General features: G+C 51.5%; 1 protein-coding gene across 1 annotated transcript in view; it reads right to left on the bottom strand.

Annotated features, from left to right (window-relative positions):
- The window catches only part of LOC115392379 (polypeptide N-acetylgalactosaminyltransferase 18-like), a 41,431-nt gene extending 16,668 nt beyond the window's left edge, over positions 1-24,763 (bottom strand). Inside the window, exons 1-2 of the mRNA XM_030096970.1 lie at positions 24,589-24,763; positions 24,402-24,518 (exon numbers count right to left, since the gene is read on the bottom strand). Coding sequence (XP_029952830.1) covers positions 24,402-24,518; positions 24,589-24,763 — 292 coding nt within the window. The remainder of the gene's footprint in view (positions 1-24,401; positions 24,519-24,588) is intronic.
- Positions 24,764-27,769: the final 3,006 nt, after the last annotated feature.

Below are 27,769 nucleotides of genomic sequence, written 5' to 3'. Positions count from 1 at the left end.
GAGCAGGTTTTCCTATCCTTGTGGGGACATTTGGTCCCCACAAGGATAGAAAAACCCGTACACACACACACACACACACACACACACACACAGGTCAGTAAACTGGGGGGCGGGGGGATTAAAACGTTGTGACGGAAGTTTTCGTCCCCGAGCGTCTGTAAACCAGGAGGCCTGGAGGTCTGTCACATCAGCTCACACACACACACACACACACACACACACACACACACACACACACACACACACACACACACACACACACACACACACACACACTGTCAGCTGCAGCCACACTCTCAGGTTCAGGTCTGCTCCGGTCTCTGGCTGCCATGGAGGATCATCTTCATCTTCCTCCTCCTCCACCTCCTCTGCAGCCCTGATCCGGGTCTAGATCCTGGACTTGCAGACCGGAATCAGGACCTGGTTCTTTCACAGAGCTGTCCAACCTTTCCCAGTGAAGCGAGCTTCCATTTGGATGATTCTCAACCGGAAGCTTCCACTGAACAAACCAACTTCGCAGCAGGAAGTGAACGGTTCTCACTGAGGGACGGGGGACGGGGAACCGGGGGAACCGGGGGAACCGTGGGAACCGGGGGAACCGTCAGGTCCAGAACCGGCCAATCGGGACCTTCAGAGAGACGCTGGATCCCCCTGCTCACATCCTCCGTCGGCTGGGAGGGAAATCTCCCAGCAGGCTTTGCAGGCCCAACACAGACACACCGTCCGGAGACAGAGAGAGAGAGAGAGAGAGCGAGAGAGAGAGAGAGAGAGAAAGAGGGAGCTAGAGAGAGAGAGATGAGAGAGAGAGAGAGAAAGAGAGAGAAAGACGGAGCTAGAGAGAGAGAGAGATGAGAGAGAGAGAGAGATGAGAGAGAGAGAGAGAGAGAGAGAGAGAGAGAGAGAGTAGCAGAACGCCAGAGTGAGGGTTCCACAGGGAGAACGCTGAGGAACCAGGAAGGAACCACATCAGGCAGCCAGCAGGGAGCAGCAGGGAGCAGCAGGGAGCAGCAGGGCCACGTCTGGAGGGAACCTTCTGGAGAACCACTCTGCTCTTTTCCAGATTTGATGAGTAATTTCCCGTTGCTGCCCCCCGGGCCCCACACACACACACACACACACACACACACACACACACACAGTCTCGTATTTCTATCCTTGTGGGGACCTTCCATTGACTCCCATTCATGTCTAGCCCCTAACCCTGACCCTTACCCTAACCCTAACCCACACTAAAACAAAGCCTAACCCTAAAGAAATGTTTTTACACTTTTACTTTTTTCAGTAACAACAACATGGTCAAGAAAACACTGTTTCTCCTACTTAGGACCGGAAAAAGGTCCCCACAAGGCACGTCGTTCCACGTTTTGCTATCCTTGTGGGGACATTTGGCCCCAACAAGGATAGAAATACGAGAACACACACACACACACACACACACACACACACACACACACACACACACACACACACACCCCTCCCCCTCCTGCTGAACTCTCTAATTGGCGTCCTGCAGCAGCAGGTTTCTCGCCGTGTCTCCAGGCGGTGTCCGTCTCCGTCTCCGTCTCCGTCTCCGTCGTCCTTCTGATTCGACCCAAACAGCCGCTGACAAGAACGTCTTGTTCCTGATCTGTCTCCTGGCCGCAGGACACTGCTGTCTGTTGTGACGCTGTTGTTATGATGCGGTTGCTGCGATAGTGTTAATGTGACGGTGTTAATGTGATGTGGGTATTTGTGACGGTGTTAATGTGACGTTGACATGTTAATGTGACGGTGTTGTTGTGACGTTGTTGTGATAGTGTTGTGACATGGTTGTTGTGACATTGTGATGGTGTTAATGTGATGTTGTTGTGACGGTGTTGTGATGGTGTTAATGTGACGCGGCTGTTGTGACGGTGTTAATGTGACACGATTCTTGTGATGGTGTTAATGTGATGTTGTTGTGACGGTGTTGTGATGGTGTTAATGTGATGTTGTGATGTTGTGATGTTGTAAATGTGATGTTGTTGTGACATTGTGATGGTGTTAATGTGATGTTGTTGTGACGGTGTTGTGATGGTGTTAATGTGATGTTGTGATGTTGTGATGGTGTAAATGTGATGTTGTTGTGACATTGTGATGGTGTTAATGTGATGTTGTTGTGACGGTGTTGTGATGGTGTTAATGTGACGCGGCTGTTGTGACGGTGTTAATGTGACACGATTCTTGTGATGGTGTTAATGTGATGTTGTTGTGACGGTGTTGTGATGGTGTTAATGTGATGTTGTGATGTTGTGATGGTGTAAATGTGATGTTGTTGTGACATTGTGATGGTGTTAATGTGATGTTGTTGTGACGGTGTTGTGATGGTGTTAATGTGATGTTGTGATGTTGTGATGGTGTAAATGTGATGTTGTTGTGACATTGTGATGGTGTTAATGTGATGTTGTTGTGACGGTGTTGTGATGGTGTTAATGTGACGCGGTTGTTGCGACGGTGTTAATGTGACACGATTCTTGTGATGGTGTTAATGTGATGTGACGGTGTTGTGATGTTGTGATGGTGTAAATGTGACGTTGTTGTGACGGTGTTGTGATGGTGTTAATGTGACATTGTTGTTTTGACAGTGTTAATGTGACAGTGTTGTGACGATGTTGTGGCACGGTTCATTTACATGCAGCTGACATTTCTGTGCTGGCGGAGGGTCAAAGGTCACAGGAGAGCAGGAAACCGTGTTCCTGAAACTGGGATGTGTGGAGGAGGCGGAGGACAGGCGGAGGACAGGCGGAGGACAGGCGGAGGACAGGCGGAGAACAGCTTAGTCTGTCTCCTGCTCCATGTCTCAGGAACCCTTCAGGATTCCGCTGAGACCAGGAGAACCTTCAGTCACCAAAACCCTGATCCATCAGAGCCACTGGAGACCAGCATGGTTCTCCTGGTTCTGGTTTTCCTGGTTCTTCTGGTTCTGGTCCTGGTTCTCGATTGATTCCAGCAGTACAGAGAACCTGTTCTCCACACAGACACGTTCTCTCACTGGACGATCTACTGTCACATGACAGGAAGTACCCGTCACATGACAGGAAGAACCCGTCACATGACAGGAAGAATCTGTCACATGACAGGAAGAATCTGTCACATGACAGGAAGAACCCGTCACATGACAGGAAGAACCCGTCACATGACAGGAAGAACCCGTCACATGACAGGAAGAATCTGTCACATGACAGGAAGAACCCGTCACATGACAGGAAGTATCTGTCACATGACAAGAAGAACCCGTCACATGACAGGAAGAATCCGTCACATGACAGGAAGAATCTGTCACATGACAGGAAGAATCTGTCACATGACAGGAAGAACCCGTCACATGACAGGAAGAACCCGTCACATGACAGGAAGAATCCGTCACATGACAGGAAGAACCCGACAGGAAGAACCCGTCACATGACAGGAAGAACCCGTCACATGACAGGAAGAACCCGACAGGAAGAACCCGTCACATGACAGGAAGAACCCGTCACATGACAGGAAGAATCCGTCACATGACAGGAAGAACCCGTCACATGACAGGAAGAATCCGTCACATGACAGCAAGAACCCGTCACATGACAGGAAGAATCCATCACATGACAGCAAGAACCCGTCACATGACAGGAAGCACCCATCACATGACAGGAAGAATCCGTCACATGACAGGAAGAACCCGTCACATGACAGGAAGTACCCGTTACATGACAGGAAGAACCCGTCACATGACAGGAAGCACCCATCACATGACAGGAAGAATCCGTCACATGACAGGAAGAACCCGTCACATGACAGGAAGAATCTGTCACATGACAGGAAGAATCTGTTACATGACAGGAAGTACTCATCACATGACAGGAAGTAGCCATCACATGACAGGAAGAGCCCGCTGGACAACATCTCAAATTCTCAGAGATCTGAGCATCAGCAGGAACGTTCTGAGTTCACGGGAGAACCGCGTTTTCAGAAAGAACCGAGAGACTGAAGACCTCAGAACCAGTCCAGAGACCACGACGACCAAAACCTCATCCAACCAGAGGGAGAGAAGCTGCAGTCAGAAGCTCCACAAACACACTCCTCTTTCTGAAAACTGGAAAACTCCACTGATCTGAGGGAGGGAAACATCTGAGCCTCAGTGTGTGTGTGTGTGTGTGTGTGTGTTGTTCAGATGAGGTGCAGGTTATCAAAGCCAGGCAGTGGAAATTCAGATAAGTCCTCTCAACACACAGCCTCTCCTCTTCTCACGCACGCACACACGCACGCACGCACACACACACACATCATGAGAGGGAAGCTCGTTAATGGAGTGGAGACATGTGTGAGTAGTGTGTCGCTCTGCTCGTTTATCACTGAGTGTGTGTGTGTGTGTGTGTGTGTGTGTGTGTGTGTGTGTGTGCGCGTGTGTTGACGTTGTGAATCATGCTGGACAGCAGCAGTATTTTCCTGCTGTGATCAATAATCCGAGACCTTCAGGTTTACTGGAGGAGCAGCTTCATTAATCCAGAACCAGCTGATCCAGAGCCTCCTCCTCCTCACACCGACTCCCAGCTGCAGCTCTTCAGGCTTCCTGGATGAGTTTCACCTCCGCTGTGATCGTCAGCGTGTTGTTGTGTTGCTGTGCTGTTGTGTTGTTGTGCTGTTGTGTTGTTCTGTTGCTGTGTTGTGTTGTTGTGTTGCTGTGTTGTTGTGTTGTTGTGTTGTTGCGTTGTTCTGTTGTTCTGTTGCTGTGTTGTCTTGTTGTGCTGTTGTGTTGTTGTGTTGCTGTGTTGTTGTGTTGTTGTGCTGTTGTGTTGTTCTGTTGCTGTGTTGTCTTGTTGTGCTGTTGTGTTGTTGTGTTGCTGTGTTGTGTTGCTGTGTTGTTGTGTTGTGTTGTTGTGTTGTTGTGCTGTTCTGTTGTTGTGTTGCTGTGTTGTGTTGTTGTGCTGTTGTGTTGCTGTGTTGTTCTGTTGTTGTGTTGCTGTGTTGTGTTGCGCCGTTGTGTTGTGTTGCTGCTCAGTCGGTCTGATGTTGACTTCCTCTTGTCTGAACTGGAGGTGGAGAGGAGGGACGGAGCCTCGGCGTCTGTGTTCACCTGACAGGCCACACACACACATGCACACGCACACGCACACACACACACACGCACACACACACGCACACACACACACACGGCTCCTGCTCCAGCATCAGGACGGAGTAGAATATAAACCCACCAGATGTGCCTGGGCTGCCTGATGATCTGCGTGTGTGTGTGTGTGTGTGTGTCCTCAGGTCAACACATTATCTAAATGATTAAATGCGCTGCGGCCTCGACCCGCTGCCGTCGCTGGACACACTCCTCCGCACTCCTGAATGCTGAACACTGTTTTCGTCGCCGTGGCAACACCGCTGCGAAGCGAGTTTCACCCGCGATGAAGTTTCCTCAGGAGGGGAATCTGAGCGCAGACTGCTCCGCCGTGATGACGCAATATTCCAAGATGGCGGCCGGCGGTCCGACTCGTACAGAGACGGTTTATTCAACGGCTGTTTGGGAAAAACTGGATGAAATGAAACGAGCAGAAAGACGAGGACGTCTGCACTGCAGCGTCAGAGACGGTCCAGGAAGGAAGACACACACACCTGGAGACACACACACACCTGGAGACACACACACCTGGAGACACACACTGGAGACACACACACCTGGAGACACACACACTGGAGACACACACCTGGAGACACACACCTGGAGACACACACACTGGAGACACACACCTGGAGACACACACCTGGAGACACACACCTGGAGACACACACACTGGAGACACACACCTGGAGACACACACCTGGAGACACACACACACCTGGAGACACACACTGGAGACACACACACACCTGGAGACACACACACACCTGGAGACACACACTGGAGACACACACACACACTGGAGACACACACCTGGAGACACACACACACCTGGAGACACACACTGGAGACACACACACCTGGAGACACACATACCTGGAGATACACACAAATGGAGACACACACCTGTCGACGAACGTGTGACGAACGCCCCTCGACCAATCACGGTTAGAGCCTCAGGGGCTCTTCTGATTGGTCAAAGATACCTGGAGCTGTGGAGATTCCGTTTCAGCTCAGAACAGAGACAGATGGAAACGCTGCGCTCTCGCGGTAGAGCAGTGATGCTACACTCCTAAAGGATTATCAGTGGATACTCTAACATTTAATCCAAAGAAAACAGAAAAATTAGCATTGACTAGCAAAGTCCTGCCTACAGCAGCTTTAACCCCGCCTCTCTTGAACTGCTGGCCCCGCCCCCCACCTGCATCATACAGCCTGTGTGTGAGAGCAGCCATTTGCTCAGACATGGATGTTACACACACACACACACACACACACACACACACACACACACACACACACACACACACACACACACACACACCGCGGCCTTGATCCTGGAGGATTTACGCTGTCCCTGTTCCGCCCGGCGATGTAATCCCCCCCCGGCACATCTGTCCACTCTCCATGGTTCTCACGTCGCCACTCTTCCCTCCAGCAGACACCAGAACCTCCTTCACTTCAACATCAGGCTCCGTCAGGCTCAGCTACGCTAACTCACAGCAGCAAACACAATGTAAGCTAGGCTAGGCTAAAGCCAGAATCTAAACCACGATGAGCAAGAGGAACTAAAATCAGATAAAATAATATAAAATGATGCTCGAAGAGAGTTAAACCAGCTGCAGACACATTTATTTACATGCTTATCATTACATGTGTTGATATTACCGTTAAATATTGACCTTATTCAGGAAGTGCTGCTGGCCGGCGCCACTATGTGTTACAACTTTCGGTTTGCCGTCTCTGCGCTGTGTTGACAGCGAGTTCGCCTGCTATATCGCTCACTTTTATTAAGTCTGAACATGACCAGCCTCGTCTGCTCCGTCCAGGGACTTTAAGAAGATGAAACTTTCGCTTTCTCAAAACTGTTTAGAGCACGGGAAGCCCAGATCTGAATGCTGCGGGCCAGCAAACTTTACACCCACCTCCGTCTGAAGAAGAGGACCTCCGCTTCCTCAACAAATCTAACTGTGTCTTCTGGGAGGTAAAACAAACGTCTCTGCTGTGTTTAAAGGGGCTGTATCCTGCTTTTTTAGCTCGTCCAAACCCCAGCTTTGGCATTAACGTGGTAATAGTTTATTTCTGGCGCTAAGGAAAAGTCATTTTGTGTGAAATAAAAGATTTTCTGGGGCTAATTCTGAAACCAGGAAGAGAAAACGCTCCGTTTCACTGAAGTCCCGCCTCTCCCCCTGTGGACTTTGACTGACAGCTACTTCAACCAATCAGAGCTTCAAAACAAATACGCTGGCTAGCTTTAGCTCTTTAGCTCGAGCTTCTCTACACGCAAAAACGTCTTTTCCTGTGAGAAACTCACCAAGCGCAGACCCTCCAGACCCTCCAGACCCTCCAGACCCTCCAGACTCTTCAGACCCTCCAGACCCTCCAGACCCTCCAGACCCTCCAGACCCTTCAGACCCTCCAGACCCTCCAGACCCTTCAGAACCTCCAGACCCTCCAGACCCTCCAGACCCTTCAGACCCTCCAGACCCTCCAGACCCTTCAGAACCTCCAGACCCTCCAGACCCTCCAGACCCTTCAGACCCTCCAGACCCTTCAGAACCTCCAGACCCTCCAGACCCTCCAGACCCTCCAGACCCTTCAGACCCTCCAGACCCTCCAGACCCTTCAGACCCTCCAGACCCTCCAGACCCTTCAGACCCTCCAGACCCTCCAGACCCTTCAGACCCTCCAGAACCTCCAGACCCTCCAGAACCTCCAGACCCTTCAGACCCTCCAGACCCTCCAGACCCTTCAGACCCTTCAGACCCTCCAGACCCTCCAGACCCTTCAGACTCTTGCTCTTGCTTGACTGTTGCTTTCAGAGGATGGTTAAAGTTACAAAAAGCTGCAACGCTGATTGCCGAGGGCCTGGGGGGGGGGGGGGGGGCTCAGGGGAGCCATCTTCACCGTGTGACGTGAACGTGGGAAAACAGAGCGTTTTCACGGTGGGAGGGGCTGCCTCTCTGAGCAGCACAAACAGGAGGAAAGCTCAAACACACAGGCTCGAAGGAAAAAAACGCTTTGGGGTGTTTTTGGTGAGAACATGACTATATAACAAGGTTAAAACATACAAAAAGTGAATTTTGTATGATACAGCCCCTTTAAACTCAGGGTTTTAGGTTAACAGTAGCTCACAGCCACCACAGGCTAGCATGCTAAGCTATCGAACAGCTACAGTTCATGGGAAAGGACTTCATTCATAAAAATAAAAACAAAGAAGGTACCCAGCTCTTACCTCGTTCTGAATTTTGAGCCAGATTTTACTTCAGTAGATTTTCAGGACCGTTCAAACCCTGTGATCCAGGAGCATCCTGGTCTCCAGGCTCTCTGTCGCCGTCGGCTGTCACCAACATCCTGCTAAATGTGAAGAGGTCCTGGCCTGACTGGGGCTACACTGGCTTTAAAAACCTACAGCCCTGCTGATGATTAAAAAAAAACAGCCGACTTTCCCACTGTGAAGATATTAGTAAGCTCCCGTGCTCCTGTAGTTCCTCCAGGCTGAACCGTCCACACCCAGCGACGCACAAAGTCATTAAAATATCACCAGACAGGACTGGAGGCCACTTCCGCTTGACCTCCTCCTCTCTGCTGAAGCCTCGGATGAGGAAGACTTGTTTCATTACAGATTTTAAGAGAGATTTTCGTTTCTCCCCACTCCATTTTCTCGTCTGTTTACACCGCAGTTGTCGCTAACCGGAAGTGCGAACACAAAGCGGAAGTCCCGCCCCCAGAGAAATGGGCGGGCCTGAATAAGGTCAATAAGCTATGCTAACATACTGTGATAAGTCTGGAGAAGAAAAGCTGATACAAGCTAACGTAAAGTGAGCTAAGCTAAAGTGAAGTGAGATAAGCTAACAGAGAAAAGCTGGAATAAGAGAACCTCAAATAGGTTGATGAGTTAAATCTAGTTTGAATTAAAACAGCAAACAAAAAGAAGCTATGAGCAGCATGCTAATGCTAATGGCAGCGTGTGCTGACTGACCGACGCTGGAACCGTTCTAGATAATGCAGCCGTTCCAGACAACAGCTTCTGGCTGTGGACGTCTTTGTGTTTGACGTTGATGTTAAAGTGAGACTGGTGAATGAATTAAAGACGGACGGAGCATCAGATGAGACTCAGACGTCGTCCTGCTGAAGACGAAGTCCAGGCTGGACGGTGGAGACGGGACACGCCTCTTCTGACCGGACTTCATGTCTTTTGAGTTTGAAATAAAGACCTGAGGAATAAACAGTCCTATAAGACGACACTGAGACAGTCTCCAAGCAGTGCAGGGAACCACACACACACACACACACACACACACACACACACACACACACACACACACACACACACACACACAGGTTCGTATTTCTATCCTTGTGGGGACCTTCCATTGACTCCCATTCATGTCTACCTCCTAACCCTGACCCTGACCCTGACCCTGACCCTGACCCAGACCCAGACCACAACACAGCCGAACCCTAAAGAAATGTTTTGACCTTTGACTTTTTCAGTAACAACAACATGGTCCAGAAAACACTGTTTCCCTCATTAGGACCGGAAGAAGGTCCCACAAGGCACATCGGGCTGGTTTTCCTATCCTTGTGGGGACATTTGGTCCCCACAAGGATAGAAACACACACACACACACACACACACACACACACACCGCAGCAGCAGTGATGGATGCTGACGGGGCAGCAGGGTGTTTCCGGAGCAGCCTCCATATTTTCTGCAAATGAAAATCGACATTCCGTCACGGCGCCGCAGACTGCAGGTTCTGAGAGTCCCGCCCAGTCCAGCAGCCCCACCGCCAGTCCCCCACAGACCCACCAGTCCCCCACAGACCCACCATTCCCCCACAGACCAACCAGTCCCCCACAGACCCACCAGTCCCCCACAGACCCACCAGTCCCCCACAGACCAACCAGTCCCCCACAGACCCACCAGTCCCCCACAGACCAACCAGTCCCCCACAGACCCACCAGTCCCCCACAGACCCACCAGTCCCCCACAGACCAACCAGTCCCCCACAGAGCTGCCAGTCCCCCACAGAGCTACCAGTCCCCCATTGAGCCACCAGTCCCCCACAGAGCCACCAGTCCCCCACAGAGCCACCAGTCCCCCACAGAGCCACCAGTCCCCCAATTTGGCCACCAGTCCCCCACAGACCCACCAGTCCCCCACAGACCCACCAGTCCCCCACAGAGCTACCAGTCCCCCACAGACCCACCAGTCCCCCATAGAGCCACCAGTGAAAAGGACTCTGAACCATTTCACCAGCAGCTGAAAGAGGCGTAATGTTTCCATTCTGGTTTGATGGCTGGCTGCTCAGTCGGTCGGTCGGTTGGTTGGTTGGTTGGTTGGTTGGTTGGTTTCCTGCCTGGTCGGTCAGCTGGTTCAGTCAGTTGGTCGGTTGGTGGGTGGGTTGGTTGGCTGGTTAGTTAGTTGGTTGGCTGGTTAAAGAGAATAACTCCAGAACTCGTGGAGGAACGTTGTTTTAAAACGAGTCGGACTAACGGAGGACAGAGACCATCAGCGTCCATCGAGCCCAAGGAGAACCGGAACAGTCAGCTGTCCCCCCCGTGCCCCTGCGGCCAGATGGGGGCGCTCCGGTCCTGTTCAGTCCAGTCGTCCTCCTGCCTCCCTCGTCCTCCCGGTCCGGCCCTCTGTTGAAGCCCTGCTCCCTGCTGTGTCCTGTCGGCTCCTGGTGGGTCTGTCCAGGGGTCCAGGTCTTCCTGGTTCCCGTGCTGCACCAGCTCTACCCTGCTGTTCCTCTGATCCTCGTCTTCCTGGAAATAAAGGACTTTTCGTTCCACCTGCACCCGTGACATCAGCAGCAGAACACCAGGTTCTCCGGTCCAGGGAGAACCTGGTTCCCCCTCAGCGGTCATAATGTTCTGGCTGACCGACGCTTCACGGTTCTACTGGACTGAGGACCGCAGAACTGGAACGTTCCAGAATGTTCTGCAGGAACAGCGAGAACCTGACACACACACACACACACACACACACACACACACACACACACACACACACACACACACACACACACACACACTTCCAAGTGAACTCTTGTTTTTCATCCCTTTGTCCACATTCATGCCTCAAAATCCTCACAGAACATCTGAAGAGAGGAGTGTGTGTGTGTGTGTGTGTGTGTGTGTGTGTGTGTGTGTGTGTGTGTGTGTGTGTGTGTTGCAGAGGAATTGCTCCACCTGATTATCTCTCAGTCGGAGCATCAACAAGAAAAGCCAATTCTCTCCAGAGATTGAAACGCCTCCTCCTCCGTCCGAGATCTGCTCTCCATCTCTCTCACACACACACACACACACACACACACACACACACACACACACACACACACACACACACACACACACACACACACCCTCCTCCTCTCTTTCATCATCCTGTTTCAAAGCACTTTGACGATGATGGCTGCTGAGTTTCCCTCACTGTGATAATACTGCAGTGTGTGTACCGCCAGAGTGGAACCACTCTGGTTCCACCCTGGTTCCAGTCTGGTTCTACTCTGGTTCCACCCTGGTTCCACTCTGGTTCCACTCTGGTTCCACTCTGGTTCTGCAGGAAGCTACGATGTTGCAGAAATTATTTCAAAATAAAAGCCCCTCCTCCTGTTTCTGTTTCACGCTACGTTCCACGTTCTGCTGACCTCCAGTTCCTGAACAAACAGCAGGTTCTCTTGTTCTCTGGATCCCCTGGATCCCTCTGGATCCAGGGGATTCAGAGAGATCTGAAGGAATCTGATTGGCCCAGAGGGATCCAGATGGTTCATGGGGTTCAATGGGGATCCAGAGGGGTCCAGACTCTCAGATGATCTCCAGCTGGGTTCTCCAGAGAACACCACAGAGGAAGAGCAGCAGCTTCATCATCCAGCCTCCACGTATACGGTTCCAGTACCCAGAACCCGGGAGACGGTACCGGGTTCCGGTACCAGTTTTCAGTACTTTTGTGTGTTTATGTGGTAAAACCTATGGACGGGCGAGTACCGACACCAGGTATCGGTATCGGGCCGATACTGGCCTGATTTCAAAGTATCCAGTACTTTTGAAGGCCGCCGATACTCAAGGCAACAAAATCCCGGGCGTGGCGAGAACCAGCAACCAGCAACCAGCAACCAGCAACCAACAACCAACAACCAGCAACCAACAACAAGCAACCAGCAACCAGCAACCAGCAACCAACAACCAGCAACCAGCAACCAACAACCAGCAACCAACAACAAGCAACCAGCAACCAACAACCAGCAACCAGCAACCAACAACAAGCAACCAGCAACCAGCAACCAGCAACCAACAACCAGCAACCAGCAACCAACAACCAGCAACCAACAACAAGCAACCAGCAACCAACAACAAGCAACCAACAACCAGCAACCAACAACCAGCAACCAGCAACCAACAACCAGCAACCAGCAACCAGCAACCAGCAACCAACAACCAGCAACCAGCAACAAGCAAAAAGCAACACACATGAAGTGCTGTTTGTTCTCCTCACGAGGTCGAGGCGGCGGCGGCGGCTTGCCGATGAATCTGATGGAGGCTGACAGCCGGATGTTTGATGCTGAGACGCAGCGACGCTCAGAGATTCAGCAACCGCTGCTTCAGGATCCTACACTCCCGAAACTGATCAATACTGATCAATAATGATCAATAATGATCACTGTGACTGAACTGAGCCACAGATTACTCTGTAATTAGCTGATTAGGTAATTGTAATTAGTTACTGCAAATAAAACAGTTTGGAAGAAAGAGGGTTGCTTCAGTTTCTGTGATTCTCAGAGACGAGGAGCCACCGGACTCATGTAGCATCAGCCGTCAGCAGTGACCTATGACCTGGTGTCAGAGGAGGGAGGGCTCTACGATCTGAACCCAGACAACACAGAAGGTCAGGGCTGCGACCCGCGGTGAGCTCCCTAAAGGTCGGCGCTGCGACCCGCGGTGAGCTCCCTAAAGGTCGGCGCTGCGACCCTCGGTGACGGATCGGTTCATGTTCCGTTGCTCCGGTTCTGTTGCTTCTGCCATAAAAACACGGGGAGAAAAGGACGAGTGATGCTGAGGAGAAGCCGGGGTTAAAAAAAGAACCCGCCGCCGGTGGGGGGGGGTGGGGGGGGGGGGGGGGGGGGGGGCTGTGGACAGCAGGATGCCCGCAGACAGGAAGTGGACTGAGTTGGCTTCCTGCCAGCACAGAGGACGGATGAGGACCGGAGGCTGCAGAGAACCGGAGGACGGGTTCATCTGCTACAGAACAGATCCAGCAGCCGGGAGACAGGAGACAGGAGACAGGAGACAGGAGGCGAGGAGACGAGGAGACGAGAGGAGACAGGAAGACGAGAGGAGACAAGAGGCGAGGAGACAGGAAGGAGCAGGACTGATTTAAACTGACAGATGAATTTAGTTCATTTATGGAGAAACGAGACGACATTTCAATCCAGAGAAATCAGAGTAAACCTGGCTGAAGAGCAGGCAGGGACGCACCGATACCAGCACCGATACCAGAACCAGCACCGATACCAGCACTGATACCAGCACCGATACCAGCACCGATACCAGCACCGATACCAGAACCAGCAACAATACCAGCACCGATACCAATACCGATACCAGAACCAGCACCGATACCAGCACCGATACCAGCACCGATACCAGCACCAGCACCGATACCAGCACCGATACCAGAACCAGCAACAATACCAGCACCGATACCAATACCGATACCAGAACCAGCACCGATACCAGCACCGATACCAGCACCGATACCAGAACCAGCACCGATACCAGCACCGATACCAGCACCAGCACCGATACCAGCACCGATACCAGAACCAGCAACAATACCAGCACCGATACCAATACCGATACCAGAACCAGCACCGATACCAGCACTGATACCAGCACCGATACCAGCACTGATACCAGAACCATCACCGATAGCAGTGCCGATACCAGCACCAGGCACACAGTTGGTGCAACCAGCAGCGTTGTGCTGATGTCCCTCACTGGTTTCACTGCTGCTCAATGCAGAAGACTTTCAGTTCATCCTGACGCCTTACATGAGGTCCTACAGGCACCGTGCACACCGTACACTCCCCTACAGGCACCGTGCACACCGTGCACCACCCCTACAGGCACCGTGCACACCGTGCACTAGCAATGGGAATGGAGAACCAATTCTCTTGTAGAACCGGTTCCCAGTGACTTGATTCCAAGGACTTATCTGTCTCCTTGACGGTTCTGCTGTGCGTGACGATGGACTCCCAGCAGCCCCGGCACGGCACAGCAGCAGAGACACCCCCCACGGGGCAGGAGCAGGGATTTACAGGAAGTGAGCCAGTGAGAAATGTTGACCTCAGCAGTGTGGCGGACCGGAGTGTGTGTGTGTGTGTGTGTGTGTGTGTGTGTGTGTGTGTGTGTGTCATCCAGAAAGCTTCATTTTCTGACTTCCTGTCCTCATGCATCCATCTCCATCTGAAAAGAGGTGGAGGTTCATGTTTCAGCAGGACGACAGAAAGAGAGCAGATTGAACGGAGTGATGTGAGAGGAGGAAGATGCTCTATAATCTGGTGTCAGAGGAGGAAGATGCTCTATAATCTGGTGTCAGAGGAGGAAGATGCTCTATAATCTGGTGTCAGAGGAGGAAGATGCTCTATAATCTGGTGTCAGAGGAGGAAGATGCTCTATAGTCTGGTGTTCTTCTTGTCCTCCTCATCAGCTAAACGCTCTCAGATCGTCTCTCGTCTCCTGGTCTCTGGAATTGACAGGAAGACGCTCCAGCAGCTGATCCTCCGGGGGTTTCTAACCGCTCGTCTGTCCAGATGAAGCAGTGACAACGTCTCAGTGTGTCAGGCTGACTGACGGCTGTTTCTCTGGTTTTAATATCTGACAGTACAGGAAAACACCAGAACACTGCTACTAGTACTACTAGTACTACTAGTACTAATAGTACTGGTACTGCTGCTGCTGTTGCTGCTGCTGCTGCTGCTGCTGCTGCGCCTCGTTCGGTGGATTATCTTAGATTTGCATTCATTACAACATTTCCAGTCCAGCCCATAAATAATGTGACACCACTGTGGCTCTGACCCCCCTACACACACACACACACACACACACACACACACACACACACACACACACACACACACACAGGTTTGTATTTCTATCCTTGTGGGGACATTCATTGACATAATGCATTTCCTAGCCCCTGACCCTGACCCTAACCCAGACACAACACAGCCGAACCCTAAAGAAATGTTTTGACCTTTGACTGTTTTCAGTAACAACAACATGGTCAAGAAGACACTGTTTCCCTCATCAGGACCGGAAGAAGGTCCCACAAGGCACATCGAGCTGGTTTTCCTATCCTTCTGGGGACATTTGGTCCCCACAAGGATAGAAAAACACGTACACACACACACACACACACACACACACACACACACACACACACACACACGCACACACACACGCACACACACAAGATCCGAAAATTCACACTACACCTCAAATGAACCGTCTCTCCACAACAATGTTGAGAAAACGATGTCCGTTTCCATGGAAACAGCAGGAATGCTGAAATCGATGTAGTTTTCATATTGGGTGCTGTAGTTTTTGTTTTTTTAGTAATAGAACCCCCCCCCCCCCCCCCCCACACACACACACACACACACACACACACACACACACACACACACACACACGTGTCTGGCTGAATGTCATCCTCTGCAGCCGTTCCGCCTGTTCGGATGTGATGAAGATTTGAAGAAGCAGCTTCTCTTTTTTTAACTCTCCTCTGCTGTGTGTCGTCTGACCTCTGACCTCTGTGGACGTCGCCTTGAGGCCTGATTCAGACTGTGAATCGTTAATCTGGCCTCTGGCCGCGGCGCGCTCCGCACGTTAAACACCGTCAGGTGGTGTCAGCAGCTGTCAAACCAAACAGCCGTCATCCTGGCCTGGCTGATCGCACCTGCTCCCACCCCCCCACCATGCAGCCACCGCCATGCAGCCGCCACAATGCAGCCGCCATGCAGCCGCCGCCGTGCAGCTGCCATGCAGCCGCCATGCAGCCACCGCCGTGCAGCCGCCATGCAGCCGCCACAATGCAGCCGCCATGCAGCCGCCATGCAGCCGCCACAATGCAGCCGCCATGCAGCCGCCATGCAGCCGCCATGCAGCCGCCACAATGCAGCCGCCATGCAGCCAGCGCCGTGCAGCCGCCACCATGCAGCCGCTGTGCAGCCGCCACCATGCAGCCGCCGCCGTGCAGCCGCCATGCAGCCGCCACCATGCAGCTGCCATGCAGCCAGCGCCGTGCAGCCGCCACCATGCAGCCGCTGTGCAGCCGCCACCATGCAGCTGCCATGCAGCCAGCGCCGTGCAGCCGCCACCATGCAGCTGCCATGCAGCCAGCGCCGTGCAGCCGCCACCATGCAGCCGCTGTGCAGCCGCCACCATGCAGCTGCCATGCAGCCAGCGCCGTGCAGCCGCCACCATGCAGCCGCTGTGCAGCCGCCGCCGTGCAGCCGCCGCCGTGCAGCCGCCGCCGTGCAGCCGCCGTGCAGCCGCCGCCGTGCAGCCGCCATTATGCAGCCGCCACCGTGCAGTCGCCACCGTGCAGCCGCCACCGTGCAGCCGCCACCGTGCAGTCGCCACCGTGCAGCCGCCGCCATGCAGTCGCCACCGTGCAGTCGCCACCGTGCAGCCGCCACCGTGCAGCCGCCACCGTGCAGCCGCCACCGTGCAGTCGCCACCGTGCAGCCGCCGCCATGCAGCCGCCGCCATGCAGCTGCTGTGCAGCCGCCACCATGCAGCGGCCATGCAGCCAGCATGCAGCCGCCGCCGTGCAGCTGCCACCATGCAACCGCCACCGTGCAGCCACTGTGCACTGCAGCCGCCACCATGTAGCCGCCGTGCAGCCATTGTGCAGCCGCCGCCACCGCGTGCAGCCACCACCATGCAGCCGCCGCCGTGCAGCCACCATGCAGCCGCCATGCAGCCGCCATGAAGCCGCCATGAAGCCAGCATGCAGCCGCCCAGGCGTCAACATGTAGTCACCAAGATAATTCAAGGCAGGACGAACAAATGACAAGGATTTAACACCTTTAAATCAAAACCACCATGATGGTGGTTTTATTATACCATATCGGCCCGAATATAAGACGACTCTGATTATAAGATGACCTCTATTTTTCAAATATCATTTTGTGAAAAAAAAAAAATGTTGAAGACAATTCAGTTACTCATAAAAGAAGTTTTATTGTACAATTATTCTAAACTCAAAAACTCACAACAGAGAAAACGTTTCACCTGATTTAAGATAAAAAAAAATACTGCAGTACTAAATAAAAAATATATTCTCTTTCTCAAAATAAGCAACAATTAAGAACCTCAAAGGTTCCATCACTATTAATGATGTAAATAACTTTATAACCATCAAATTCCAGTTCTGTTCAGCTTCATGAACATGAATAATTCAGCCGTCCTGAATGTTGGCTTCGGTTTGGCCTGTAGAGAACAGATCTTCAGAGAGAAAGCAGCAGATTTCAGCTGCTCTGGGGCCTCACCTATAAAGCTTGCGGCGCACAAAACGAGCCCCAAACTTTGCGCAGCGGCTCCTCTGCGCCAAAGCAGGTAGCTATACACATTTTGCGAAGGGAAAAAGTTCGCGTGACTTTACGTTCCTCACCGCCAACAAAACAGCTGCCGTACAGGACCGCACGGTTCAGAGAAGCTACGTGGAGACGACAAAGCAGAAGGAAACCGAATTGGAAGTCCGTTATTTGTCCCGCGTGGGGAAGCTGCAGGGTCGCAGCAGCAAGAAACGGAGAAAGAAAAGTAGAAAAATACAAAGCCCAACCATACAAGGAAAAGTTAAATATCATTTGTATGTAAAATTAGATGTAATTGCATAACAGGAATATACTGACCGACACAACTAATTATTCAAGTTAAATTGAATATAACGGAAATACAAATCGAAGACACATATAATTAAATAATAGATAGAAGCCGACAGATATAAATCAAACATAATTTACACCAAGATCCAAGACAGATACATGAAATAAATAACAGACATAAGTTCGATATAATTTAAATCTACATTCAGACAGACAGTGAGTGGTGATGAGCACATGAGGGGAGACACTGAGGAAGTCACGTTCAGAGGCTTTGGAGTGTTTCCATCCTGAACCCTCACCTTTCCACATCTTCTACAATAAACACAAAATCAATCGTTCAAAGGGAGCAATCAGACACATCACGGAATAAAAACACTACAATGTCTTTGTCTCTGCACTTATAAATACCGACTATTACTTGAAATGACATAATTTTTCTCATGATACACACTTCAAATTGTTCTCAATTAAATGGCAAATTGACACAAAACATGTTTTCTAGTTCACCACGGTCATATCTGACGTCTGAGCCCCGAATCATCAGGGTCCACAGCCTCTATGCTGCAGCGCGTTAAATCCTGTTGACTCCAGAGGAAAAACCAGTTTGATGAAGCCTGGACGCACGATCATACTGTGCAACCGATTTCCACTGCATTTTTATATGAAGTTTTTTTGTTTGTTTGTTTTTTTGTTTTGTTTTTTTTTTTTTTGTTTTAATGTGTTTCTGCAATGTTGAGACACTATGAATTATGACAACTCTCCTTCAAGTCGGACCATTGTTTTTCACTTCAGCAGTAGTGGCCCGATGGCTCTGACCACGTTGTGGTCACCTGCTCCACTCAACGTGTCTCCGTCTGTCCCTCCACTGCTGTGTCCTCCAAAAAGGACAGCAGACCGGCTCTCCACCTCACCAATAAGGGGCTGCAGCTCCACCTAAAACCTCCACAGCGGCAGATCCACCTGCAGGCTGCGTCTCACCTGCCGGCCCACGCTGTGTTCTGCTGCAGCCAGACGCTGATCGGCCTCACTCTGCTGAATGAGCCATTACATTCTAAATGCCATGATTATGCACACTTCTGCTCGTTTGGCTGATCAAAAAGTGTTTTTCTATCGTTTTCGTTCGTTTCTTTATGTTTGGAATAAGATTTAAAATGTTGCTTTTTTTTTTATTTGAGTGCTTCAACCGCAACCCGACCGAATGTCATTAAAATCTTCATTTTTCGACACATCATCCGCGGTTACCTGCAGGCTCCGCTGCGCCGCACCGTCTAATATACCCAGATTTCATTCATGAGTTCATTTACATGCCCATATATGGTACCAAGGGGTGGAGTTGGGGCGGGATTGTGGGCGGGGTCGGCCACCGTCACGTTCTCTGCAGGATTTGGAAATTGCGAATAGCTGTGCGGCTGACTTTTTTTTGGCTCCTGAATTTTTTTTGCCGACAGAAGTTTGCGTTGCGTTCCCATGCACAATGATACCCCTTTCCCACTGGCCAAAAAACCCGTTTAAACCCGCTAAGTCGTGGCAGTGGGAAAAGGTTTGACCCAGGATTTCGACCCGGGTCGTTCACCCTGCAATCGACCCGGTAAATTCCCGGGTCAGCTTTCTCCCGGCTTTTAGTGGGAGGAACTTACATGATGACGTCGATGCAGCACGGCTAAGTTAGCGCGCTAGTTGTTGTTTCTGGACAAAGCGTGAGATTTCCTTTGTCAACATGACCCAGCAGTAGCAAGATAGCGAGACCAGAGAGCTTCCCCTGATCCGTGGGGAAGAGGAGATTCGTCTACAGGTAACAGGGACTGTTTTCCGCTGCATTGTTTACTTTCGTTTTGCTCCGTCGCGCTGATGATGTCATCAACGTGGGACACCATCAGTGCGGGAAAACACAGCGACGCGGCTCGCCAGCAGGAGGTGAGACGCGGGTCTGCAGGCGGTGGGAAAGGCGTCAAAAGGTGATAGTTAGCGGGTCGCAGACACGGGACGACCCGCTAGTTGCAGTGGGAAAGGGATACTATTGTCAGATTTTCCCGCAGAGTTTCATAGGTGAGGCCCCAGAGCTTTTATTACTTTCTCCTGAAGGCTGTAAAGCTGAAACCAACCAGATAAACATAGAAGTGAACAAACACAAGATGGATCACAGCATACATCCCTGTCTGAAAACAACACAAGTCAGTGTGTAAAATCAAAGCCGCTAGCTCAATGCTAACTATTAATGGAAACGCCATTGACATGCTAACGGAATTAGCATCTGCGTTGAAACTTCAAAACAAACTGACAAACTCACAAGTATCAGTTCCACCTCCATCCTGAACATCAGCTAAAATACTCGAGTACTGACAGGCAGGTATTCTCGATGTTGTTTGAAATGAATTTTAGAAAAACCCCCAGCAGCCACACTGCTCAGTCTTCTTCTCTCACTGCTGCAGGCTGACACTCTGTCCAGCTCACTAGCTCCCCCTAACGGGGGGCGGAGCCACTGCATGGAGCAGAGGCAGTGCAGCTCCCCGGGACTCTGGCTCCATCCAGTCCTCCATCAGAGCACCACCCCGTTTCTGAAAATACCATTCCTGGAAAAAATATCATTTTATATTCAGGCCAATACGGTAGTTATATGCTACTTGCTACCTGGTACACGCTAACTGCTCCATGCTAGCAGCTACAGGCTGCATGCTAAACATAACTCTGATTCACTCAGTAACAGGAAGCTGTTCATGCGTCAACGCAGAAGCTGCTGGAGGAGCCGGAGCAGCCGTCAGAGGCGTTGTGGTTTATCGACTCGCTGCTACTGATCAGAATGGTTCTGGGTCTCGGTTCCGGCTCCGATCGACCTTTAAAGGTGCATTAAGGAGTTTTTCAACTTTAAAAATACTTATTTTCCACCATAAATATGTTCCACATTTTTAATGCTGTGTACAATGTGCCCTGACATATTCATTACAAGTTCCTCTAACAGCGCTAAATGGTCACTTGAAAGTCACAGTGCCGGTCCGGCTCCAGAGTTTTTTTGGGGAGAATTTGAAAGGAATGACGTAATGCGCATTCTGGCTGGTTAGGTTTCGTTTTGTCCGCCATTACTCCACCAGATGCTTAGTGAGCAACAACTGAGCAGGATCTTCCAGAAAGTCAGAACAGACTGGCTTCTAGCACTGCAGCTCCACACAGACTCCACCAGGGAGAAGACACTTAAATCTTACTTGAGCGCTACTAAACGAGCGAGGAAGGAGTTCCTGTCTTCCGTGCACGCGAGCCACAGGGACGAGTTTTTCACTAAGCTGCATTTCGCCCAAGGCCTGCAGGGGGCGCTGTTTCGCATAAAACGTGCAAACTCCTTAATGCACCTTTAAGACACTGAGTCCCGAGATTTAACCCCGCACCGCAGAACGTTCTGCAGCATCCCGGTTCCTCCGGTTCCTCCGGTTCCTCCGGTTCATCCCGGTTCCTCCTCTAATCTGTATGATTCCACAACATCCTGACTCATCCTGAAGAGCAGCCAGCGGGAAAATCCAGAGCCAGAAACACACGCACACACACACACACACACACACACACACACAAACAGTGTAGATCAACTTGCACTGACTCATAAAGGACGTCTAAAAATAATCCAGCCCCGTGGATCAAACTGCGGCTGCTCGTCCTGTGAGGGGACGTCTGAGCAGAAACCAGGATCCTGAGAGAGATTAGAATCTGAGATTATAATCCGGGAGCTGGCAGCGCACCACAGCCGGTGTGTGTGTGTGTGTGTGTGTGTGTGTGTGTGTGTGTGTGTATAACTCCTCCATATTCACTGTGATCTGAACTGAGATCAGCCATGACAGTCAGCAGGTGTGTGTGTTGCCATGGAGACCAGCTGCTCTCAGCAGGTGTGTGTGTTGCCATGGAGACCAGCTGCTCTCAGCAGGTGTGTGTGTTGCCATGGAGACCAGCTGCTCTCAGCAGGTGTGTGTGTTGCCATGGAGACCAGCTGCTCTCAGCAGGTGTGTGTGTTGCCATGGAGACCAGCTGCTCAGCAGCCATGTCAGTGAATCAGCAGTTTTTCATCCAGTTTTTATGGTTGAAGAAACGTCATTTTTCAAGAACCCAGAGGTGAAACTGAAAAAACGTTAATCACCACTGATCAACAGTCGGAGCGTCACTGATGCTCACGTCCACCAGAGCTACAGCGTGTCAACGCTCTCCTGCAGTTTGCATTAAAGGTTTATCTGAGAACCTGGAGAAACCCGCAGAACGTTACTCGTTTGTCTGCATGAGCAGAAAAATCAATACGAAGGATTCAGTGTCCGTCAAACGGAACGTTACTCTAACGTTACCATGACGATACGCTAACATGACCGTAACGTTCCCGTATTACCCAGAACAGAGATCGGACGTCCTGCTGATAGAGAATGGTTCTGATTGGTCCAGACAGGGAGAACCTTCTTAAGGTTCCTTCAACATCAGGAGACCAAAGCCAAACGGAGCCACACTGAGCACAGCTGAATGACGGGAAACTAACCTGGTTACCGTGACGACCAACATCCTTCTATCAACAACACTGTGACTGAGGGTCCTGCTGCAGGCTGCTCACTGGAAAGTCCATCATCCATCCATCATCCATCCATTCATCATCCACCCATCATCCACCCATCATCCATCCATCCATCATCCACCCATCATCCACCCATCATCCATCCATCATCCATCCATCATCCATCCATCCATCATCCACCCATCATCCACCCATCATCCATCCATTCATCATCCACCCATCATCCATCCATTCATCATCCACCCATCATCCATCCATCCATCATCCACCCATCATCCATCCATCATCCATCATTCATCATCCATCCATCATCCATCCATCATCCATCCACCATCATCCAACCATCATCAACCCATCATTCATCATCCACCCATCATCCACCCATCATCCACCCATCATCCACCCATCATCCATCATTCATCATCCACCCATCATCCATTCATCATCCATCCATCATCCATCCATCATCCATCATTCATCATCCACCCATCATCCATCATTCATCATCCATCCATCATCCATCCATCATCCACCCATCATCCATCATTCATCATCCACCCATCATCCATTCATCATCCATCCATCATCCATCATTCATCATCCACCCATCATCCATCATTCATCATCCATCCATCATCCATCCATCATCCACCCATCATCCATCATTCATCATCCATCCATCATCCATCATCCACCCATCATCCATCATTCACCATCCATCATCCACCATTCACCATCCATCATCCACCCATCATCCATCCATCATCCATCCATCATCCATCCATCATCCATCCAGACAATAGGAAGACAACGGTGGAAACACATCTAATGAGCCCTTAAATCTGCACCAAGGTTTGTGCAACAGGGATTTTATTTTGAAGGAGCAACAGGAAGACAAGTGGAGAACCTCAACTTACAGCTGAAAGGATCCGTTTACACCTGTACAGGTGACACCGGGAAAGTTCTGGAGCAACTGAGAAACCGAAAAGACAACTTTTTAAAGCCAGGTGTGTGTGTGTGTGTGTGTGTGTGTGTGTGTGTGTGTGTGTGTGTGTGTGCGCGCCAATGCAAAAACAACCAACAATGAAAAATAGTGGCCCAGCAGCAACGAACAGAAACAGGTCTGGATGAAACGTCGTCGTGGAAACGGGTCTGGATGAAACGTCGTCGTGGAAACGGGTCTGGATGAAACGTCGTCGTGGAAACGGGTCTGGATGAAACGTCGTCGTGGAAACGGGTCTGGAGATCAGCTGGTTTCAGCGTCTCTCAGTTTTTTTCAGGTTTTTTTTCTCCAGAGTTTCAGCGCAGGAATGTTTCCTCTGTCCCGCTGAATTCCCCCGTGACCTTTTGACCTCATCATCCCACCGAGAACAACATTTCGTGGACGTCACCCGACTCGGGTGACACTTCAAACCAAACTTCCACCGCTTCACCTGAAGCTCTTCACAGGTTGTCAGACCTGCTTCCAGAGAGGGAGAACCGTCTGCTGTGAACCTGGCGGCTGCTTCCTGCTCTGCATCCTCCATCCTCAGGGAGAACATGAAGACTCCGCTCACAGGTCAACAGACCACCGCTGCTCTCCCTCCTCTCCCCGGATCTCCTTTCATTCATTAAAAAACACCAAAACTTCACTTTTTAGCAGCTGAGCGAAGCCAGTTGAATGTTCCGGATCCAGAACTCCTCCAGATGTTCCGGATCCAGATGTTCCGGATCCAGATGTTCCACTAATCATCCAGTCCAGCTGTGTTCTGCAGTGATGAGCGTAACTGACCCTGTTTTCACCGTTTGGGCTGCTCCCTTCGAACCGAGCCCCGCTTCCCGGTACCGGACCGGACCGGACCGGACCGGCCGCCTCACTCACCTCTGATGTGCTCGTTCACGACGCTCTCCAGCCGGTCCAGCCTCTCGATGATCCTCAGAGTTTCTCCTCTCGTGTCCTCCTCCAACTTTCTCTCCACCTCGCCGCCGCCGCCCTCCTCCTCCTCCTCCTCCTCCTCCTCCTCCCGCCGCTCCGCCGCCCCCGGTACCGCCTCCGGTTCCTCCGGTACCGCCTCCGGTTCCCCCGGTTCCGCCGCCGCCGCCGCCGCTCTCCGCAACTTTGTGCGCGCTGTTGGCCACGTAGCTCGTGATCCAGCCGACGTACAGCAGGCACGCGACGTTGGTCAAGCCGCTGACGATCACGCACGTCGACACCAAAGTTTTAGTTCTCCTCGTGCACAGCATGGCGACATGCCCGCGCGCGGGCAGGTGTCGAGGCGGCGGCGCGGCGGGGAGACGTGTCCGGGCGCCGGCGAGCCGTCAGTCCGGTCCCGCGCTCCCGGAGGTCCGCTGACGCATCGCCCGATCCCGCCGCGCTGTGCGCTGTGCGCGCGACCCGCCGGGAGAACGATGAGGACGCGCGAGGAGGAGGAAGAGCCGCTGCAGCCGGAGACCGACTGGCTGAGCAGCTGCTGGGCTGGAGGCTGCAGCGGGGCTCCTCCACCCCCCAGCCTCCACCCCCCAGCCCCCACCCCCCAGCCTCCACCCCCCACCCCCCACCCCCCAGCCTCCAGCCCCGCCCACCGCCCAATGGGGGGGCAGCAGGCGGGGTCTGCGGGAGGAGGCAGGACGCCTCACAGCTGGAGCAGGAGGAGAGCGGGCAAGTGGCCCGCGCGCGTGTATGAGGCGAAAACAGGTGGAAACATCTTGTTTTGCAATTTCTTTGCAGTAAAGATTCCAGAGCAGCATTTGTGTGGAAATAAACCTTAATGTTGATTATAATAACAATAATAATTATTATTATAATTACTATTATTATAAATGATAAGGTTGTATATATAATTATATATATATATAAATTTAATATTATAAGTATAGTAATGAGGATGATGATGAGTAAGTAATGGTATTATTTTAACAGTACATTTTAGTATTTTAAAGGCGCTATAAGATGACGTCACCCCCCCCCCCCCCCCTCGCGCAGGTTGCCAGTTTGGGAGCCTTTCACTGATTTTGGAGAGTTCAGGTGCTTTGCTAGCAGCGTGCACGCGTCCCCTGTCGCACCATCACACACGTGCGCGATCAGCGTCTGGAGCCCCCGACGCCCCCTGGTGGCCGGGCGGCAGCTCATAAAACAGATCTCAAGGACTCGCATCTGATTGGCTGAGGAACTGGCAAGTCCCGCCCCTCAGGCAGATCTTTCAAGGGATATTTCTTTAATGACAGCTCATTATTTCACAGTAAATGTCTTTTTTATTCCACCTGTAATGTTCTTCTAATCTGAATCTGACCTTAAAAACAGTGAAGCAGAAAACTCAAGATAAAAAAGAATTCAAAGCTAGTCAATAATTTCTTTACATTGGCAAAAAAAATGTAGTTTTGTTGGGCCACTAGTTGGTGCACCTGGACTGCTCCACCTGGTGGAGCGTCACCCTCCTCCACCTCCCTCTGCTCAGTGGAGACGCAGCTTGTTGACTTTCCTGGTTTGTTCAACTGCATCTCATCTACATCACTGCCCTCCCTGCCTCTCTCACACACACACACACACACACACACACACACACACACACACACACACACACACACACACACACACACACACGCACACACACACGCACAGTCTCGTATTTCTATCCTTGTGGGGACCGTCCATTGACTCCCATTCATGTCTAGCCCCTAACCCTGACCCTTACCCTAACCCTAACCCACACCACAACAAAGCCTAACCCTAAACTTTTACTTTTTTCAGTAACAACAACATGGTCAAGAAAACACTGTTTCTCCTACTTAGGACCGGAAAAAGGTCCCCACAAGGCACGTCGTTCCACGTTTTGCTATCCTTGTGGGGACATTTGGCCCCGACAAGGATAGAAATACGAGAACGCACACACACGCACACACACACACACACACACACACGCACACGCACGCACGCACACGCACGCACACACGCACACACACACACACACACACACACACACACACACACACACCCCTGGTGGACCTGAGAGCTAAAACACCTTCAGAGCTTGACTCCAGCAGATGGATCAGCCAATCAGAGGCTTCAGGCGGCGGCTTTCATCTCCGTCTTTCATCCACTGCTTCAGCAGTCACACACACACACACACACACACACACACACACACACACACACACACACACACACACACACACACACACACAGAAAAGTGTCCACTCCCAGCAGCTCCTGGTCTGGATCATCAATAAAACATTAGATGTGAAACATTAAGGCTTCTGCTCACAGCTGCTTTCCGTCTGTCTCTGTCTCTCCATCTGTCTCCATCTGTCCATCAGTCCGTCTGTCTCCATCTTTCTGTCTGTCTCATCTGTCTCCGTCAGTCCATCTGTCCCCACGTCTCCCATCTCTCCGGTTGTGACTGAGAAGAGGAAAGTCGTCCCAGACCTGGTTTTGCTGAGTGTCTGTGAGACGATCTGAAGTCAGCCTGTCTCCTGTCTGGTGGACAGACTGAGCTTCAGCTCGTCGCTCCTGCTTCGGTCCTCCTGCTGGACTCTGGAGGGACAGGAGGCTTTAGAACCTCCTGCTGGACTCTGGAGGGACAGGAGGCTTTAGAACCTCCTGCTGGACTCTGGAGGGACAGGAGGCTTTAGAACCTGCGGTTCTACCTGAAACATGCTGTCCTGCTTTTGTCCCTGAAGTCCTGCTGGACGGAGTCTCGCTGGACTGGAGGAGAGGAGACACTGATGGTCCAGGAAACAGGCTGCAGATGAGCTCAGGACCTGGACCAGGTCCAGGGAGGCGGCAGGACGAGAAGTCAATGAGTTCTGGAGACCCGGAGTGTCGACGTTTAGTGTTTTCTGCTCGTGTAACCGGTTGCATGACGTCAGAGATTAGTGATCTTTTTCTGTCGCAGTTGCGCTATATGACCACTAGAGGCTCTGTCTCCACTGAAAAGCCCCACATGAAGCTGGGCTTCACTCGGGACTCGTCTGCAGACTGACGGTCCTCCGGCTCCTGCTTTGACCTCCGCTCAGAAAACAGGAAGACAATGTGGAAGTGCAAAAAAAACTGTAATTCCAGGGAAATTCCAGCAGGGGGCGATGATGCTGGTTTCAAAAAGAGCCCCGGTCTCATTGGAACTCATTCAGAAATGGGAGCGTAATGCTGCATTCAAGACAGGTGACACAGTGGCACTGAGATCAGCGAGGGCCGACCTGAACCGGGCCGTCAGGGCAGCAAAGGTCACCCACAGCCAGGAGATCCAGGCTTCT

Source organism: Salarias fasciatus, chromosome 7 (genome assembly GCF_902148845.1).
Source record: "Salarias fasciatus chromosome 7, fSalaFa1.1, whole genome shotgun sequence".
Classification (NCBI taxonomy): domain Eukaryota; kingdom Metazoa; phylum Chordata; class Actinopteri; order Blenniiformes; family Blenniidae; genus Salarias; species Salarias fasciatus.
The sequence above is the reverse complement of the archived record's forward strand: the minus strand, read 5'-3'. Positions and strand labels throughout refer to the sequence as shown.